At 40.5% G+C, this 20,112-nt stretch overlaps 1 protein-coding gene across 2 annotated transcripts in view; it reads right to left on the reverse strand.

The window, feature by feature from the left end:
• The window catches only part of rasa2 (RAS p21 protein activator 2), a 31,379-nt gene extending 12,036 nt beyond the window's left edge, over positions 1 to 19,343 (reverse strand). For both annotated transcript variants that reach the window (XM_076735949.1, XM_076735948.1), the window contains exons 1-11: positions 18,978 to 19,343; positions 15,918 to 16,041; positions 10,699 to 10,802; positions 10,499 to 10,593; positions 8,002 to 8,078; positions 4,966 to 5,049; positions 3,852 to 3,924; positions 3,635 to 3,711; positions 2,996 to 3,097; positions 766 to 919; positions 519 to 667 (exon numbers count right to left, since the gene is read on the reverse strand). In XM_076735949.1, the coding sequence (XP_076592064.1) occupies positions 519 to 667; positions 766 to 919; positions 2,996 to 3,097; positions 3,635 to 3,711; positions 3,852 to 3,924; positions 4,966 to 5,049; positions 8,002 to 8,078; positions 10,499 to 10,593; positions 10,699 to 10,802; positions 15,918 to 16,041; positions 18,978 to 19,035 (1,097 nt within the window). In that variant the 5' untranslated portion in view covers positions 19,036 to 19,343. The remainder of the gene's footprint in view (positions 1 to 518; positions 668 to 765; positions 920 to 2,995; positions 3,098 to 3,634; positions 3,712 to 3,851; positions 3,925 to 4,965; positions 5,050 to 8,001; positions 8,079 to 10,498; positions 10,594 to 10,698; positions 10,803 to 15,917; positions 16,042 to 18,977) is intronic.
• Positions 19,344 to 20,112: the final 769 nt, after the last annotated feature.

A 20,112-nucleotide genomic window follows, 5' to 3' on the forward strand; every position in this document is an offset into this window, starting at 1 on the left:
AACATTTTAACCATGTATTCTGACAAAAGATCATTTCACAGTTATTATAGTTTTTGTTAATAGTTTTGGATAATTCTTATGAAAGAACTCTTTGTGCTTTGGCAAGAAGGGTTTGACAGCCCAGCCCAGTTTTTCAAAGGAAAAAAATCTCTGTTTTTCTGATTGACGTATTATTTTTGTAGTAATGGATCATTCCTTCTTCAATTTCAGCATCTGGGTATGACATTTTATGCATGTTTATGCACCGGCAGACGGCTTTACAAGTTTACCAAAGTGAAAATGAAGGTGACATGTAGATTAACCAGACTCCTCCTTCAAATGCAAATGTGAAATTATATTTCAGAGCTGGTTCCTGTTTCATATTTAGCTTTAGTTACATTAATAGAGGAACTGAAGGCTTTATGCATAGGAGAACTAACAGTATGGACCATGGCATTTATCTGTATGCATGTGTGTACATGTCTACATGTCACTGTGTCCCTGTGCTGTACTGTAGGTATACATGTGTGAGAACTCACTGAGTGTTGTCCAGCTCTAGCGCCGCCACAGCAGAGACAAAAGGCACAAAGCGATTGTGGTGGAGCAGCAGTCGAACCATGGGCAGTACAGCCTCATATCGCTCTCTGTAGATGTCCCCCAAGATGTGTGCTGCTGACGCCGAGATGGGCTGAAGGAGGCAAAGAGAGAGAGAGGAAAATGTACAATTGTGTAAGCGCTTTAACAGGTTTTCCCTCCATCTTACTGTCCCCTGAACCATTGTCTTACCTTCACATCTGGGGACTTGAGCAGCAGGTTGCAGAGTGGTGTGTAGCAGGCAGATGGCAGCACCGTGTCTTCTATGTAGGTCAGCTTCAAACGCAAGGATCCCAAATCATCAGACTTGGACTTGCTGCCGTTCCCTTTGGGCTGGAGGAGATACCTGTGAGACCGCAGGAAGAGAGACACCATCTTACTGAGCTGTGTGGAAAAACAAATACTCTTCAGTGTTATAATTAACCAGTCTCCTAAGAAATGGAGCCTAATATTAAACTAGGTAAAGCAAAGACATACAAAACAGGACACAGTCTAGCTAACATTACACAAGGCGAATAATCAGCCAAATAATTTGAAGTTTACTCCTGCTTAAGAAAACAGAGGCAGATGGCTGGTCCTGCTGTATGCTCAACACCTCAGAAACAAACTGTACCAGTTCTTACAGGCAAAGAAAGGCAGCTAAATGAAAAATGGAGAGTACTTGTGCATGAGATTTAAGATCCCAAAGCTTATTTTGGTTCCCCCCCCAAGAAAAAGCTATCAGTCAAAATGTTGTCAAACGGAGAGTCTTAGTGAGCCTTTAACCTTAGCCTTCTGCATTAAATCCTTCCTGTATATGCTTTAAAATCAGACAGCCATCTTTGCTATTAGCTTCTTATTTTTCCAGCTGCTTTAACAGTCCCAGTGAACTGGATAACTTCTGCTTAAAATCAAAGGATTTGTCAAATAGCGAACTTTGTTCAAGAGAATATAGCTCACAGTTCTGGTGCATGCACGTCTCTCTAAAAGCCAACAGGTGGAGCAAAACACAAAATCATTAATGGCAGAGTTGAACTGCAATGCTTCAACAGCTGCAGCTACATACTGAGGGTTTGTCCATAAGCTGCCTGTGTAATCATGGTACACGGGCAAAGAGACGTTTCTCTGAACAAGTCAGATCACCTGTACTGATTTCACGAAGCTGAATAGTTCTTATGTGTGCAACATGGACGACTTCCAGCATAAACACAGGACATGAGGTACTGCCACCATGCAAAAAGCCACCCACGCACTCAACTCACAGCCCTCATGTACTAACAGATTGCTATCTGGCATAATCCCACATCACCTACACTGACGCAAAGCTAGGAAACACCCACACAATGGAAAAACTGCTGAACGGTGAGAAATCAAGGAAGATTTTTCAAGTCACCGTGTAACAGAAAGGAAAACCTAAGAGCTCGAGGTGTCCTGATGAATAAGACGGACGGAGATCCTGAGCAGAAAGACTCCAAGAGCAACAAGCTGCCAAGTGTAGAGAACGTATCTGGTAAAGAGGAAGGTGACTCGACCATGACATCAGAGTGACAGTGTCTGTGTCAGTTCAGTTCATTGCCAACAATGTGACACATTAATTAAGAAACAAACACATCAGAATTTGTCAAGGATAGAAGAAGAAATCCTGGATTTTTCTCCATCAGTGCCCTTTATGTTTCCACAATCCCATAAGATCTACTGAAGAAACAGTGTGCTGCAGAGGTCTTCTAGTCTCCCATCTTCCCTGGAAATCTAAAATGGGCCTCTTCGTTTTCAGCCATGGCAGTACATGAAAGCCTTGGCCTTGGATATTCAGATTTATACCAGACATAAGCACAATCTACCCCAGATGCTGTTAGAAAATGTCCAGACTGCTTCATTTTTTCTGTTTGTTTTCGACTGTCATTCATACTCCTCATGTTTATGTTACAAGCTAAGATGCTCATAAAATAACAATATATTATAATAATGTACAGGACTTAAATCAGATAATAACGAAGCATGATTTGTACTTTGTAAAGTCTAAATGGAGTCTGAATAAAAGCTGTGAACAGTTAATGGTCCGGGTGGAAAAGACAAGTGGAAAAAGAAATGGAGGTTTGGGAAAATAAAACACTTTCTTTCTGATATCTAAATGGATTTTTTGCTGTTTATCCTCAGTGGACACTGGAGATCCACCACCACAGTAAAGAGTGAGCTCAGCAGATTGTACCACTGTGTGTGTACAATGTCTGTGTTTCGACTTGACTGAGGTATGACTCAGAGAGAAGTGCTCTGACGTTCGTACCAAGTTGTGTAAATCGTGTGACAGGAGGGGGAAAAAGAAAAAAAAAAAAAAGCAGAAATATGCTGTTTGTATCAGTTCAGACCATATTATGTGTTCATACCTCAAGAATACATTTGTACTTGTTTACATTCATAGCGGACACTAAATGCCGGTCCTTACCAGGCTTTGTGGATGTGGTTATCTCGCAGGATCTTGAATGGGACCCGCGTCTCCCCAAGAAACACATCCTGAGCCAGATTCTCACTGTTCCACAAATCAACTCTGCAAAGGTAAAGGATGGGAACTGAAACACGCATTTCATCTGTGAATGTAAACCATCAAACTACACGTCCATCAAGCCAGACACATTTATTTGTTGCTGTGTGTGTTCGGCACAAACACATAACCACCCAAGTCCAATATGACAAAAAGAGACTAAATAATGTCACTACTGAGTGGTGCTTACCTGCTTGGTGCATGAAAGTCAATACAATACCCGTGCAATGACACCACCTCAAATCCAAACCTCAAAACCATGCATGTGTGTTTACCTTTGAATCTGTCTAGTCTTACCCAGTGAGCTATGAGTCCACTGTGATGGAAGCCCCACATATCCTTAACCAGAAACCAAGGCTCTCTATCAGTAGTCAGAACACACCAGATCTAAATTCACTTTTTTTGTCCTCAAGTTGTTAAGAAATTATTTTTCTTCTGTCAAGACGATAGTGGGGAAACGACAAAGAGAGGGAAAGAGGGCGAGAGAGAGAGAGGACTCACAGAAAGTGAAACAAAGAGGCGAGAGAAAAAAAAACAACCTACTTGATCTCAAGTTTTTCAATGTCTTCCTCTTCCACTTGGAAATGAGACTTTTTGGAGTAGCTGCTGGACCGTGTGACCTGAGGATGAACATGTCAAGGCTTATTTGCAGGCTTACTTATGCAAGCAGTGAGGTTTTTCTTACAAGTAACAGTAATGAAACCAACAGACCATTTGAAAGCCATGATGTGGTTTGACAGCATAACATTTCAGAATTTACCTCAAAGAAGAAGGTCTCTTCAAAATGAGGGTTGCTGGTTTTCTTCTTTACCTTCGTTTTCTTTTGGTCAGACCTGAGGAGACGCATTACAGAAACGCTGATACTTAAAAATTTCCCTACTGATCATCAGCAAAACCACTATTTTGTTTACAGCTGCCGTCTCTTTTTAGATTCTGCCATTTTTTTCTAAATTCATACTGAGGAACATTTAAAAAATTCTGTCTTTTTTTATTCTGTGATCTGAAAGCTTGTTACAGCTTTTGTAGGCTTTCCTGAGATTAGATGATTAAAATCATTATAGCCTTAGCCACAGTTTCCTTCAGTGACTACAGTTTGGTGCAAAGTGGATCAAAGCTATCACGTACTTCTTAGCTACCCTCCATTGGCTCAGCCCGTTTCAGAACTGACTTCGCATTTTATTGTTAAACCTGCAATAACTGATTTTTTGGCCACATGGAGAACATTATTTTGAACTTGACACCAGTCAAGTAAGCAGCATATTCTGCTTGGATATTCTGAATTAGGCCTTAAATGCAGCATTTTTCAATAAAGACATGGGATATGCCGATATTATTTGGGCTATAGGAACATTGTTATCACATTCAGAAATGATTTAACTGCTGTTTTCAACACACAGCTTTGTGCCTGCTTACAGTCAGCTCTGTGCATTGCCTAGCCAACAGTATGCAAGGCTGGGGTGGAGATGCATGCACAAAAGAAAGGCCTGCATTTCTGAAGGAGAAACACACCTAGTTTTACACATTGTGAAGACTTGGATGCAAGCAGGTTTTGGATATGCAAAAATATAGGATCAGAGACCTTTTCAAGAAAGTGGTTGACTGAATGAAAGAGATATGTGTGTTAATTAATAACAGCTGTATATTAATGGGGATAGTAGTGGAATATTCATTTGCATTAACCATGTTAACAGCTTAGTGCCACTCACTGAATTATCTGACAGGAAAAACTGCATAATGTTCATTTGAGGAAATAAAAGGAGTGAACAACAATTCCATGCCTAAAACATGCAAAGAATATCACAACACATTTGTATGTGTGTTTGTTGTTATGACATCCCGGCTCTCTTTGGTGTAAGTGTAGCATTCAGAGTTACCTGGCAGGTCCAACGAGTGACACAGTGGCATAGGGGTCACAGTTCTGCCCGCTGATCAAAGGCAGTCCCTGGCACTCTATTATTCTAGAGGAGGTTACAAGGAAAGAGGGAGGGACATGATTAATACAATCAGTGTGCCAAATCGGTGTACTTTACCAGTTAAAGTACTAATCAGAAATATTTTTTATTTACATAGTTACAGATTAGCAGCAATCCAGCCATCTAAATGTTACCGCGAAGCTAATCATCATGTGACAATACTTTCTTTTTCCCGAGCAGTTGCAGATAGAGTGACTTAAGAGTCACCCAGACCTTGAGAGGGATTAACTTTCGACACTGTGTCTTGAGAGCATAAATGGTAAATAATTTCTTGTTGATTCAACAGATGCCTCAGTGGAAATGCTATTGCTATTAACTCTCTATGGTCTGCATTAGTACATATTACAATGTGGAAAAAAAAAAAACATCTTTCAGATACAATGGATGTTTCCACAGACACCTACTTAACAGACATTTTAGACCTTTAAAAACAAGTTTTGTGTCAATGTGTTGCCTGCAGGTCACATAAATGTATCACTATGGAACAGGTAACACATCAGATTGACAGAGGGTGGGCATCACCTTCAACAAGTTTAAAGACAAATTACCTAAAAAAGTCATGTAATAGCTCATTAAAAGATAAATATATAATTTCATTGCATCATCATTATCTCTTTTCTCTCGCAAAAACATGATTAAGCTAGATGTAAACTCTGCTTTTATAGTACACAAATTATGAGAGAGCGCAGCACCGAGGCGGCCATCTTGATAGAGTTAGTACCCTAATCAGAATCAGGCATAACTCATGCATAGATGCACAGAAAATAATACTTTTAAACACCACTAACGCTGTTGATTAATGTACTTACTGTATTAAACTAACATTACACGGTGTAATATATGTTTATTTCTATTTATTGGGTGCTCCCACATTGATTTATGTCTGATAGTGTTGTATTTTTCTGTTGCCAAAAAAAAAGAAAAAAAAAAAAGAAAAGATAAAAAAAGAAATTGGTCATGATGTCTGGAAGCAACATTGGCCACAGAAGGCTGACATATTGCTATGAAGTTGGTGGCAATTCAAAACGATTTTCTACGTTTCATTCTTGTCCAGTTGATCAGTTTTCAGGTTTGCTTAATCTGGCATTAATTGTCGAGATCACTATCTAAAACCGTCCCTGCTGCCAAGCCCTCGATTCTCACAGACACCATCATCAGACTGTCAACAATACAAAACAGCACCATGCACTGATAAACTGCTGCTGCAGCCTCCATTTAGAAGTCGTGCTTTGCCCTCATGTTTGGCTCGTGTCACGCAGAGACCACTGCTTTTTTCACAGGTGTTTTAGGTGACAACAAACAGACACTGTGGGTACACTAAACAGGATGTGGCTGCTAAGCAGGAGTCACTTGAGAATAAGAATGAATTCAGCCCATCACTAAGTGAAGCCAGAGGGAGAAGCCAAGCAGAGCCAATGTCAGGATGTTTGTGTATCATCTTCCAGGGTGTCATGACATTACTCCCTATAGTCTCCTTTGCATCTCTTTCTTAGCCCCATCTCACTCCGCTCGGACCATCTCTGGTAACCAATCACACTGCAACAGGAAAATAGAGGTATGCAAATAACAAGCTTAACATTGTGATTTTAACTTTGCAGCGGAGAAAAAAAAAAAAAGCCTGCAGCGTTCATCATATATATATATATGGTGAGCGCTGACGGTGAGCAGGTGACAGTTTAAGCAAACAATCCGAGTTGCACAGTGAATGACGGCAGCAAAAAACCACAGCGGTTGCAGTGTGAGAGGCACAGGCTTCCTGCTCAGATGCCATCACTTCCACCTGATTACCCTGCTCTCCAAGTATGAATGGGAGATGCAAAACAACATATGTAAACAGCATGAGGCCTAAAATGCACACACACATACTTGTACGTGCACTTTATGTCGTCAACCTGATGCTTCAATGAGCACTTGCTTTTGAGCAGACCCTCGCCCCGTGTCATCATTTCTAACAGTTTGTGCTTGTGACAACTTTTTTTTTTTTTGCTAAATATTCTTATTGAACAAACAGTGAGAGAGCACTTACATGTTAAACCTATCAAGAAATAAGGCTCTTTATCCATCTCCTCAAACCCTCCATGTACACTGCTGACTGTTATTGTGGTACAGAACAGCTGATCATCCACTTCAGTGTGTAATGAGAGAAAATAAGGAAACAGAAGCCAGAAGGATGTCTTATGAGGGGCTGCTTTTTGCCAATACTGATATTACAATATTCTCAATGTTAAGTGGCTCAGTGTCCAAACATTGGGTCTCAAGCTTCTGCCTGTGACTTTAAAGAAATGTCAAAAAAGCCGTCAGCTTGACAAACAGTCAGTGAGTCATACAGTGTCACTAACCGTCTGACATCAAAACATCCACTGACTGGACATTGATCATCCATCAGTGACATGTACAGTCATCACTCACTGTCACTGTCAACACAAATACCTGCACGTCATCACCATTGTATATACTGTTAATTGCCTCGTAGGTGTTGTATATATTGTTTATTTTATTTCTTTGCACTACTTCATTTATTGTCCAGTCTATCGTTCTTTCTGTCTTTTTGTCCTCGTTGAGCTGTATGTCTTTTTTTCCTATGCAAGAACACTGAATACAATGTTTAAACTGGAGTCAGTTCCTTGTGTGTGCACACACAATTGGCCAGTAAAGCGGATTCTGAAAAGTACTTGCCCAGTAGATAAGACAGATCAGGTCCAAAGCATCTGAGTAAAGTCTGCAGGAGCACCATGATGTTCCAATGTTTTTAGAGGTTTCATAGACAGTAGCTGAGGATAAACAAGGGTTCAAACAACAATCCTCTTTTCCGCTCATTTGGTTCATCTTTTAGAATTCCACCTCAGTTCCAGATTCCCTGCAAACATTCTCAGTTCATAAGACGACTTCCCGGATCAGACCTCACTTGACTGCCAACATGGGAATCTTGATACTCACCGGACTAGTAAGTGTTGACCAACGGAGCTATTCTCTGGGATCACCTCATTCAATCGCATCTCCAAGTGAACCTTACCCTGTTGAAAATGAAGAGGAGAGTGTGACCAATGAGAAGTTACAAATTACTCAAGTCATGAGACCTCAGTTTTCCATCAGGGCACAAGAAAAAGTTTCAAGTTGAAGTTAATATGTGGCTTATAAAAGAAGAGAAACAACAGAGGCTGCAGCATGTGCTTGTGAGAAAATGAACATATCAAATGTGATTACTTCAACCCACCTAGTCACTAACCCTGATATTCTATTTATCTAGCTACATACAGTATGTGTAAAAATATTTTCATTGCCTTTTGTATGAAACAAGGTGCCCATTTCTCTCACTGTCATTTCTTCTAACAGTGTCTTTTTATTCTCGAGACCTGTGGCCCAGCTCAACCTCATGTTTCATGTCATTTTAGGTTAATGGAGGTACCATGTGTGACAGGAACCACAGCAGCTGTGAATTTTGTCATCATTCAAAAGGATCTTTTACGGGTCGGATGTGGTGAGGGCTTCCGAAGTGTCACAGAGACAGAGACACAGAGAGAGTGAGACAGAGACACAGAGAGAGTGAGACAGAGACACAGAGAGAGTGAGACAGAGACACAGGGACACAGAGAGAGAGAGAGGGGGAGAGAGAGAGAGAGAGAGAGAGAGAGAGAGCGAGAGAGAGAGAGAGAGAGAGAGAGAAAGAGAGAGAGAGAGAGAGAGAGAGAGAGAGAGAGAAAGAGAGAGAGAGAGAGAGAGAGAGAGAGATAAACAAAACGCCCACACACTTGCACTCTGTCTCTGCAATTCAGCACTTGGAGATGGTGAGCTGTTTTTTCTGATGCAAGATAGGCCTTTAAGCCAATATAATCCTGACTACTTTGCAAGGTTCCAAATGAGCCAATATCATCTGCAAATTATCACTCGCATTACAACTACCTATCCTCCCTTTTGAGTAATGAATATGGCCGAAAAAATGTGCATTGTTTGTCGTAGCATTGCAGTTTTCTTTGTTAGCTGAGCAGGGCCACTGGAATATGAGCTAACAGTGCTCACAGGGCACATACACAACCCTCTGTTTGACTACAAACCAAACCAGAGAGGCAGTGCAATAACACCTCCATCACTCACTGATGTAACTTTGCAGTTGAAAGTGTCTACTTGTGAGTGAATCAGTGTAGCAGCACATACCCAGAATAGTCTGGCGTGGGCTAAAGGCAGCTAGAGTCAACATGTTAGCTACAGCAGCACAGAAGTGGTAGTGTGCTGTAGTTTCACCCAACACAACCACACCACAAAAACTGATCTGATCAAATAAATGTACAGTTGAAATGGAACAACCCACAAATGTGACCTAATATGTGATAGAAACTAGAACTGCATCCTTGAAAAAAATAGATCAAAAAAATACTGAAAGGCAAAAAACACATAAGGACCAAAATCGCCTTGTCAGTCAAGACTATAGCTCTAATACACATCACAGCTGTTAGCCAGTGCTACAGCAGCAAGCTAGCTAATTTAGCCAGCTGCAACCAATTTTACACTTAAGTCAGTTAATTTTCTGTTAAATAATTCATAGAAAACTCATTGGCATGAGTTGTCAACCTTGCAAACCTCAGAGAGTATAGATGTCATCAGAATATTTCCTCTTGGTCTCTGGGCAGGTTGACATACTGGCTGCATAAAACACTGCCTGCCTGGATTTAGACAGTATGCAAACCATCCATGTGCATGATAGAAAAGGAGTTGTTGTGTGTGTGAGCTGGTTACAAATAGTCACAAATTTTATCCAGACCTTTGAAACACCAAGTCAAAGTGTCGATTCATAGGTTACATTTAAACCTTGCAGGTGACACACATAACAGTAATGAAACAATGCTAAAATAACAAAAACGAAATGTCATCCTTCACAGGTCCATTTGCACACTGTAAACAAGTGTTTACAGTGTGCAAATGGTTAGATATAGTTTTCTTGTTTAGAAGTCAAGAAATCTCAGAAAAATATTTCGATTCCTTCAAATCGTCACATCAAGTCTATCGAAAATCCTGCATATGGGATTTCATTCTCCTGCGATCAGACAGCTGTCATACATGCATTCAGCTTCTCAGAGGGGGCTGACAGTGGCAGCCAATTGGTGAACAGAATTGAGCTTGTCTCAGGTTTTCAAAATGTAAAAACACACCAGCTTGGAGAGAGACCATTAAACCATACTTTGACATGATAATGATCTTATCTGTATGCAAATTTTAGATTATGTGCAAGTGAGTTTCCTGCTTGTTATGTTGCGGTTCTGCAAGCTGCATGCATTACCTGAAACCTGGAGGGAGCGGTGCAGCCTCATTATCAATAAATTCCAAGCACGTGGAATTCAAAGTCAAACCCAAAATCAGATCCTCAGACGTGCCCCAAATGAGCCAAATTCTAATTATCATATTTGTGAATAATAATCTAAAACACTGAAGGAAAAATTACCTGGACTTCTGAGTTAGGATCAACTGGGTGAAGGCTAAACCAGTGCTCCTTCCCACTGTATTTACACAGGTCATCCTTCCGGATTGACACCTTGCCTGCGAAGACACAAACAAACAAACAAACACACACATATTACACTACGACTCAGTCACTCAAATGAGAAAATATACTGTGTAAGTGCCTTATCTGATGCATCTTACCAACAGGTAGTTCCCTTTGGAAAACGCTCTTGGCATAAACATAGAAGGATAAACACTGAAACGGACGTGGGATCTCAAAGTAGAAGTCCTCTCCATAGAAGGGGCTGTAAATAAAGGCAGAGGTTTAAATTAGTTAACAGCAAGCTTGCATCCTTTGGGGAGAAAAGCAGTGTGTGAAAGTGTGTAGTAAGTAAGTGGTGATAACCTGTGATCAGATAAGTGGCTATGGCCTGATTTCCTTCTTCAAGCCGTGACACATACAGGAAGGCTTAATTAATGATTTGTTAAGGTTGACGCTTGGTTCTGGACTGTGTGTAATACCAATGTCGCCTGACTTAAAAGACCACATTTGTAGTTTACAACTTGTCTTGTGATAAATGCCAGATTGGAAAATAAGAATGAAATCACCATGTTTAGTCTTTTGAGTCCGGAAATCTTATTCACTTAAAACAAGCTGGAAAAAATGGTCAGTTTACGTCACCTGCTATCAATACAAATACACTTGTTTCAAGAATTAGGATCAAGTGTTTTTATGATCACATGAGAATAAGCATCTACACCATGTGCAGCAGAATGACTTCAATATCTGAGTTTACCCCTGTGTGTAGTAAACATGCTATACACACAGGTTTAACTTTATCTTTCCAAGCTGGGCCTTGACTCCTGGCAAACGGCTACAAGAGCGTGCACTGGGAAAGATCCTCTGAATCACTTGTGGATGAGATCCTGGACCTTTCATATTCATGTCTGTTGATTTATGAGTCTACAATATTTTACCTCTGGATCTAGCAGGTGTATATGTGCACAAACAACTGGAACAGACCAAGGTAGTGACTTAAAGTAGCTGCTGATTGCAGCTCATAAATGACAAAGTAATGTGAGTGATGCAATCAGTATCAAATGGTTGTATATAGTGTTGCAAACAGTTACAGTCTTTATATTTTATATATTATATTTGGAATTTCCTTAACTACCTCCACTTGACCTAATTCTTTACTGTGACCTTACTGTGACTAAATCAGATTTCTCGTGTAATGTCCTGCTGATGTAATTAATCTGATACACATTTGTGAAAAAGTAGACAATAAACTGCTGCAGTAAAATTGTAATAACATTACCGTATTTGAGCATAACAATGACACATGCAGGATTTGTTATTTTACTGGGAAATGAAGCGTCTGAGCAGAAGGTGGACAACACAGGGTGCCCTCATGACTCATCGGGGTTGTGGGGATTGTTCTTGTTATGTTGTGTGTCACTCTTGCCATCCACTCGCTCCAAACCTTTCTTGTCATTTCCTTAATATGCAGCGTAACAGTGCAAAAACCCTGTAACAATTATCTGTGAAGTCTCGGTTGTGTTATGTTCCTGGACTCCCACCAGATTAAACGGGAAAATACAAATTATGACAAGTATATGAAAATATCTGGAAAGTGAAAAGAGGGCAGATTCGGGTGAAAAAGTGCTGAAAAGTGCTGTTAATAGTGTGTGCAGATAATAGCCACAGAGGAAACACAATCTACTGAGATAAGTCTTAATTCAGGTGGAAACCTCAAACATTACATTCTCAACCGGGTGACGAAGATGGACGAGTCCTTCCACTAATAATAACAGACATCCATCCACTATACCATGCCAACGGTGGCATGTATGGACTTCAAGCTGTGTTGTCATTTTACCAATTCCTGTCATCCAAATGTATGATTTGAAGGAAACTATTCATAAACATGAACAAAATTAGTTATCAGAACAAGAGTGTTGTCTGATGTAATTCAATGTGGAGCACTGCATTAAACATCAATTTGAACATTGTAGAAGTAATTTGTGTACAGATTTGCCAATTTAGGGTTTACATCAGTATTAGAAAAAAATTCTTAACAATACTGTGTTGAGCAATATCATCTAAACCTAGTGAGAGACCAATGTACCCGGCTGCTGGTCCACTGCACGGCTAATACACACAGACAGACAGCACGTTCACACACCCACACCTAGGGGCAAATTTAGAGTTTTCGATACACCTAACCTGCATGTGTTTTGACTGTGGGAGGAAACCTGAGCTCTGCGAAGAAACCCATTCATTACACAGCATGTGCTTCAATACCGTATAACCTAGCCTAGCATAGACGTGGTTAGGTCTCTCTGTTCAGCACCGGACTGGCTGCCCTATAGGAGCTGGCACAAACACAACGGGCCCAAGCATCTGTGCCACTCAGTCCTGCCAACGTAACTACCTCACGACCGAGACAGCGAGCTAGACAGCTTGATCTGACATAGTCAATTGTAGGTTAAGCACTAACTCAATGTACGTGCTGCCTGCAGGTGGACCACCTGTCCCAAACAGACTGAATTGTACTTAGGCAGTTGTGCTGGATCCCTGCCTTTTACATTTTTCTGAGAAGTCATCTTAAGTTGACAAAGTCTGGGGGTCTGTTCACTTGGGGGGGGTAACATGGAAATGTATCCAAATGAACAGGCAGCTGGCACATGAATAACTTGGAAGACATTTGCTTAATGTGCAGAAGTAACCTAAAGGAACCATTCAGACATATCTTTGCCTGTCAAACATTACTGGAGTTTATGGCTCATGTGCCAAAATATATTATACTTTAAAGTTAAATTTTCACTGTTTTTAAAAAGTAGAAAGAGGTCCCAGAAATTAGCCTTGCAAACAGGTATGTCTGTGTAAATACTCACTACTGCTATTGAGACAAACTGATCCTACTGCTCTCCTGCACTGATGCCTCCCTCTACAATTCATGCATCTTGGATGGTGAAATATCTTGCCTGACACTTCTGCACTAGGTTTGGCCAACACATCCGGTGTACATCCACACACCCTGCTCAACATCACATGGAATTATGCAGTTTGTAACCCACGTATTGTGCACACACTCAAACAGACACCCACCCACCCATCCACCCACTACACTACCTATACTACATTCCCCTCTGTTGTCATCCTAGCTCCTAAATTATTGTGAGAATGCTACGTCGAGCCACTTGACCACAACTGTTTGAACATGCCTGCTTTATCCAAGGGATTAGCTGCAATTAGAGCTTCCATACAGCCTTCAAACCATTAGAAACAGGAGCCCATACATCAGGCATGAGCCAAGCACCATCAGATTAAAAAAAAAAAGACAAAAAAAAAACAGTGGGCCAAATCTGAGTGATTATTAAGATGTGCTAAACAGAGGCTAAGGTAGTTGAGAGTGACACAGAGAGAAAGACAGGGGAGAGCGTGGGAGGACACACTTCCTCAGAGACTGTAAAATCCTTTTGAACGGTACCAGAGAGAGAGAGAGAGAGAGAGAGAGAGAGAGAGAGAGAGAGAGAGAGAGAGAGAGAGAGAGAGAGAGAGAGAGAGAGCTGTTGTGAAATACTTGGAGCAGGCCAGTATTTACAGTCAGCTGTGCAATGATGTAGATAGAAACCTGAAAGGTTTCTTGGTGCCCATCTCCCACATCTTTCTCCGAATCGTTTGTGAACGTGTAGCTATTGGTAAAATAGCTAATTTCAGTTTGAATTACTGAATGTTTCCCAGCTAAAATGGTAGCCTGTACACAAACAGCTCTGAGTCACATATTAACAGTTTGTAAGATGTAATTAAAATGACTGAATTTCAAACCAGACATTTCTCCCATGATTGTTGGCCTGCAGCAAATATAAATGGTCCACAGTTAAGTAGAAACATGTAGAGATTTTCTCAACATTTATTCTTAAAACAAACTAAATTGTATAAAGAATAACAGCAGCCAACAGTAGTGTTCCAAAAATCTCGAGGCAATGCTATTCCCTAGATGTAATGTGAGTACGCTGTGTCTTACATCCAGAAGAATATGTGCCCTGTTCAAATCCAAAATGTTCAAAAGCACTCATCAATCTTTGATCTCAGACATGGATGTATATACAGTACATACATGGCTGTAATTCACCAATCTGTAATATGAAAAGTGGGGCAAATCGATCCCAGTGAGTATAACTTTATCAACGTTGTTCCTGAAATGGGATGTTGTATATTATCTCTTAAATCATCCTACATTATTCTATATTAATGAGAAGAGACACATAATTATTTCCATTATCAATTCATCTATCAATTACTCAGTAAATCGAGCAAAGCAAAGCGCCAAGAAAATGACAAATGACCCACAAAGTTCCAACATATGCCAATGTGTCAAAAACTATAAAAAAAAACATTCAATATATGATAGAATATGTTTAGAGAATGGCAGAAAACCCTCATGTTTGTAAGGCTGTGAAGGTTTGACATTTTTACTTGATGCACTGGATAGTGAGCTATACATTCAATACCTTACAATAGGTTCACAAGGCACAAATAAGAGACTAAACCAGATTTCTAGTTCTGCCAGCATTGCTTGCTCCGTATGAGGTGTGCAATGACTAGACATGATAAAACCTAAGACACTGAAATGTCTGTACATAGCTGCAATCATTTCCCCTCAGGAATAAGGTTTCTTCTTCTGAGTCGCTTTAAGTGTCACACTGTCCCGGAAACTAAACATTAAATGCTTTGATAATACTCATAATATTCAACTAAGTTTTTTTTGTTTTTGTCCAACTGATGATATGCATCTGTCATTTGTGTGGATTACCATACACATGGCAATGAACACTTGACACTGCATCACTGGAGGTAAATTCACACTTTCTTCAACCTGTGCTATTCCATATTATTCATCAGTGAGATTTAATATTTTGTTTCACTGCTCTACTTTTCTGATAGTACAGTTTGCCAAAATCTACCATCCTATAAAATTTAAGAAAGACATGAAAAGCTCTCTTCAATGAAACTTCAATATTTATCTACAATCCAACATGTAAACAGGCTAAACTAGGAGACAGCTAGTCCGAGCTACATTGAAATAAAAATACAGGTCTGTCCTGGGACTGCAGAGTCAACTTAGCATTTGGACATTCAACCGCGTTTTGAAGTCTTAACCATTATGTAGTCCAGTGGCACATCATATATCTAAAGTATGCATGATGTAACTTGTTATTTATGAAATGTAATGAAGTGGAATGTTTGACATTTGATAGTTCACTGTGACGTCAGCATAACACCTTACTTTACATTAACAGCTGTAAAACTGCAAACCCCTAATGGAAATAACATCGGAAGATGTGGGTTTGGAAGGTAATTAACGTGAAAATTTATTCCAGGCCAGGCATAGAAGAAGTCACTTAATGCTTACCTGACGCTTTTGTCCAACACCTTGGTGCGGAAAACCTCCTCCTGATCCAGACTTATGGTGCAAAAGGTGCAGAGATCCCTTTGTCGATTTGGACCTGAGACTGGACCTAGGTTCTTAGCTTCACCTGCAGCACAGAGAGAAGAACATCATTACCATCTTGACTGGAATAGTAACCTTACACGTGTGCTTGACTGAGAAGTGAATTTAAGTGGCAGTCCTGAAGTTTTACAACTCTGAAAAGTGAGAAGATGTATGTATTTGGATGAGTAAATCTCTTCTGTTAATCTTAATGAACATGAAAAATAAAATGTCCTTAAATGAAAGGGTTAATTTCACGAAGGGTGACTCAGAACAAGCTAATCTTAAATCAATATAAGCACATGTGATTGCAATTATACACAGTGTATTTCATAAAATATGCTTTTCTAATCAACATCCTTGTGTTCATATGGGGACGCTGGCTCTTGCCAGTTGTCAGGACTAGCTGTAGAGCGGATGTAGCTGAAGATTTGAGGCTCCTATGTGGTTAAAAACATGAAACACTGACTTCCTCAGCATAACCATCGGCGATGGTACAGCGCTGATTCACAAATGACAAACACCTTTGTAACACACACCGCTTGCACATACTTGCATTACATTGCAGGCAGACCCAGATTACATGGCATGGTGTTTTGTGCAACACATGCATAATCAATCACCAAATCAAAGCCAGACGAGTTCAACTTGAATCTCCTGAATGTCTAAATGGCAGCTACTGAAACAGCACGATCAATAACTTCACAATGAGTCAGATTTAGACCAGTGGATTAGGGGGCAAAGACTGTATTCTAAATTGGGCCTCTAGCTTTGGATAGGTACCCTAAGCCCAGGTGGAGACCTAATTAAGGAAAGCCATTTGTGAGCTCAGCTTTTTAACGGGCTATTAATAATGGTGTATGGCTAATCTTAGGAACAGGTCAGTGAAAACAGCCATGTTTTCACTTAGCTTGGACCAGGATAACCTGGTTGGGGTAGAGCACACAAGCACATATGCACACAGACACAAGCACATACGGTATACTTTGGCCAACCAACCCTACTGCCACCTCTTCAATAACATTGTCACTAAATCAGAACTATGGCACCTTGTGAAAACCATGACCTAAAGGTCAGTGAGAGTGAACAATAACTGTGTCAGCTGAACACTGCTTTGTCATTTTAACAACTGCCTTTTGCACAATTTTATTCTGACAAGGAAGCAAACAAGCGCACATATCAACGCACAGTGGCCATCTAAAAACTGCTAGAAGAATGCATCTTCACAGAATGCCACCTCCATTGATGTAGGCTAAAGGAAAAAGGACAAAGTGTGAACGAGGAAGAATGGAGTTTCGTAAGACTGCAAAGTGAGTTACATGCCATTACAGTTCCTCTATTTTGTTCTGCTTACCGTTTTCTCATTAATTCATAGTAGTGAAACTGTTGTCTTCCTATTGTGTGCCTATGCACACAAGCCTTACATGCTATTTAGTCTAGATTGACCTTACAGTAAACATACTGTATACAGTTAAGACACATGTATAGCTAGTCATGACATGGTGTGCACCCACTTTAAGAGCCATAAAGTGCATGTTAATAATGTTGTGTCAAACATGTATTTAAAATAATAACAATAATAATCACTACTATTACTAATGAACAGCACGCTTTAGTGTCAGCATATTATATATAATCTGATTTCTTCCGAAGACTGACCACACAGAATTTGACTTTCCCCACTGAGCTGAAGCAATGTCACTGGGGCAAATTTAATCCTTACCATGATCAATTACCTGCAACACAAACAGGATGGTGCAGCAATGGCTTTAGACTAATGGGTGTGTGTTAAACTGAGAATAATTAAATCAGCTTCATCACTATGTTGGTAATGGAGTAATTCAAGATGTGTACCTGATGATAATAATAACAATAATAATTTAAAAACCCAACTACATTCAAACAGGTGCATAGCACGTACTGGACCAGCCCAGCCCGAGAGTGAGGATGAGGACTGGCCTGTTTGGCATTTGACTTTAAAGGCAATGGTTCCGATTTGGATTCTTCTTGGATGCATGACTATTACAATGTTGTAATAACCACAATGGAGCAATTTGCTTGCAAAATACATTATTCGGCGCTGCAGGCAAGACAACAATTCCATTCCCATGGATGCTTTATTCATTAATGTAGTAGCATCCGATGACACGTGATAATTGCTTAAATGTTTCTTGATGAATGCCTCCACATGCAGGTCAGAGAGCAAAGACTTCAAGATTCAGAGACCAGCTATAGGAATTAGTTTTCAGACAGGACTTGAACCCAAGTCATCAGGTTTGTCACCAATCAGTCAACATACTGCTGCGACACAATGTGGATTGACTGGCACTAGTAACACGTTACAGGGTTGCTGCAGATATTTAACGTTAGCTAGGTGTGGGACTAAAACACATGAGAACCCAAGATTGAACTGTAATTGGTGAGTGATCATTACTTTACTGCTTGAGACGTTACTTGATATACGCTACGTCTCAGCTTGTGTTGTCGCTGAAATTAATCTTGTTGTAATCAAACATTAGCTGAGTTACTGACTGTCAGGAGCGGACAGCGAGTAACGTTATAACTGAACGAGTGAGGGACGATGGAGTGAATCGGCTGGCAGTAACTTAGCTAGCCTACTTTACCACAAACGTTAACTTAGCTTTCATGGCAGCTCAAGTCCACACAAAACACCCGCACTGACAGCGTTTTCATTTCTAACACACATTTCCTTGAGCAGCTTAAGTGGCGGTCGTGGAGCCGTACTCGATGAATGAAATCATTCACAACAATCTCGTAGCTGCTCGCTAGCATGCTAGGCTAACTTGACGTGAAGCACCAGCCAAAAGACCGACCAGATGAACTGGCTGTGTCTGCCTCCACACTGTCGACTGTTGATAGCACGCCGCGCCCCTCCGGCTTCCCCTCTCACCGCTCGCCTCTATTACCGACCTCATTCCCCCTGTGAGAGACGGAGAACATCGACTCGCCAGTCAAACTTACATATTTTACCCCGCAGGCTCTGTAAAATCCGAACCCTCGCGTCGTCCTCTTCCGCCATGGTCAGAGCTGACTGTTATCGCTGCTCCGGTGCATTCAGCGCTGGTTTATCATATCCGTTTATGAATGCAGGCAGAGTGAAAGAAAGCCAGCCCCACTGCCGCGTCACGTCAGGTCCCGTACACACTGATGCCTTAAAACGTTTGGAGAAATATCAAGCTCCCTCAAAAGTCGAGCGCCAGTACTTCACTCAGGAGATGGTAGGAGGCTTTAAGAGGCTTGAAGGTCCCCCTGTGCTGTTGCTCATTATACAACAGCGCTGCTCGCGACGAGCTGATACTTTGACTTATGAAGCTAGCTTAGCAAGCTAATCTTGGCTACCAGTGCTTTAGATTAACCCTGTCCGTGTCCGTGTGTGAGGCAGATGGAAATCTGTCACCGGGTGTGAATGAATTACATCTGCTTTAAAACAAATATCTGGGGCACACAGTTGGTTTTCGATGGAAGGATTGACTGAAACATTAACTTTCACTTCGATCAATCTTGCAAAACAACTAATTTTTTTTTTTTTTTTAAGTACACAAATGGTATTTCGTGTCGAGTGACCTGTTAACACAAATTCACACATCGCAGCTAGCTAGCAGTCTTTAAAAGTTAGCAGGTTAATGTACAGCCAATTCTGATTTCAACCAGAATAGGATATTTAATTACCTCTTTAAGTTTATACTAAACCCAACAGTTATCGCGCTACTAATAAAGGGTGTCACTGTCAACTACAAATGTCATTTGGATATGTTTAACAGTCGTTTTTGCCCGTTTCATCACATGAAATATGACTGTGGTTATGTTACAGGGCTGGTTCATGGTGTCAGGGTTACAGCTGTTAGCAGGATAATTCATCAGAAAAATGTTGAACTGATACTCATTTTGGCATTTCCTGATCACCTTGAATGCTTCTTTTATTGGAATATACTGTACACCTACGTAGCAGTAAAAGTAAATAATCAATAAGCAGCTGTCATTTCTAAAAAAAATAATTTATTCCCCGTAATCTGTATTAAAATCCCACTCTGATGTAAAACGTGGCTGTTCTCTTCCTCTTACTCTTTCCAGGTGATGTTGCTCTTGGTTGGGTAAA

The sequence above is a fragment of the Chaetodon auriga genome, chromosome 7 (genome assembly GCF_051107435.1).
Source record: "Chaetodon auriga isolate fChaAug3 chromosome 7, fChaAug3.hap1, whole genome shotgun sequence".
Lineage (NCBI taxonomy): Eukaryota > Metazoa > Chordata > Actinopteri > Chaetodontiformes > Chaetodontidae > Chaetodon > Chaetodon auriga.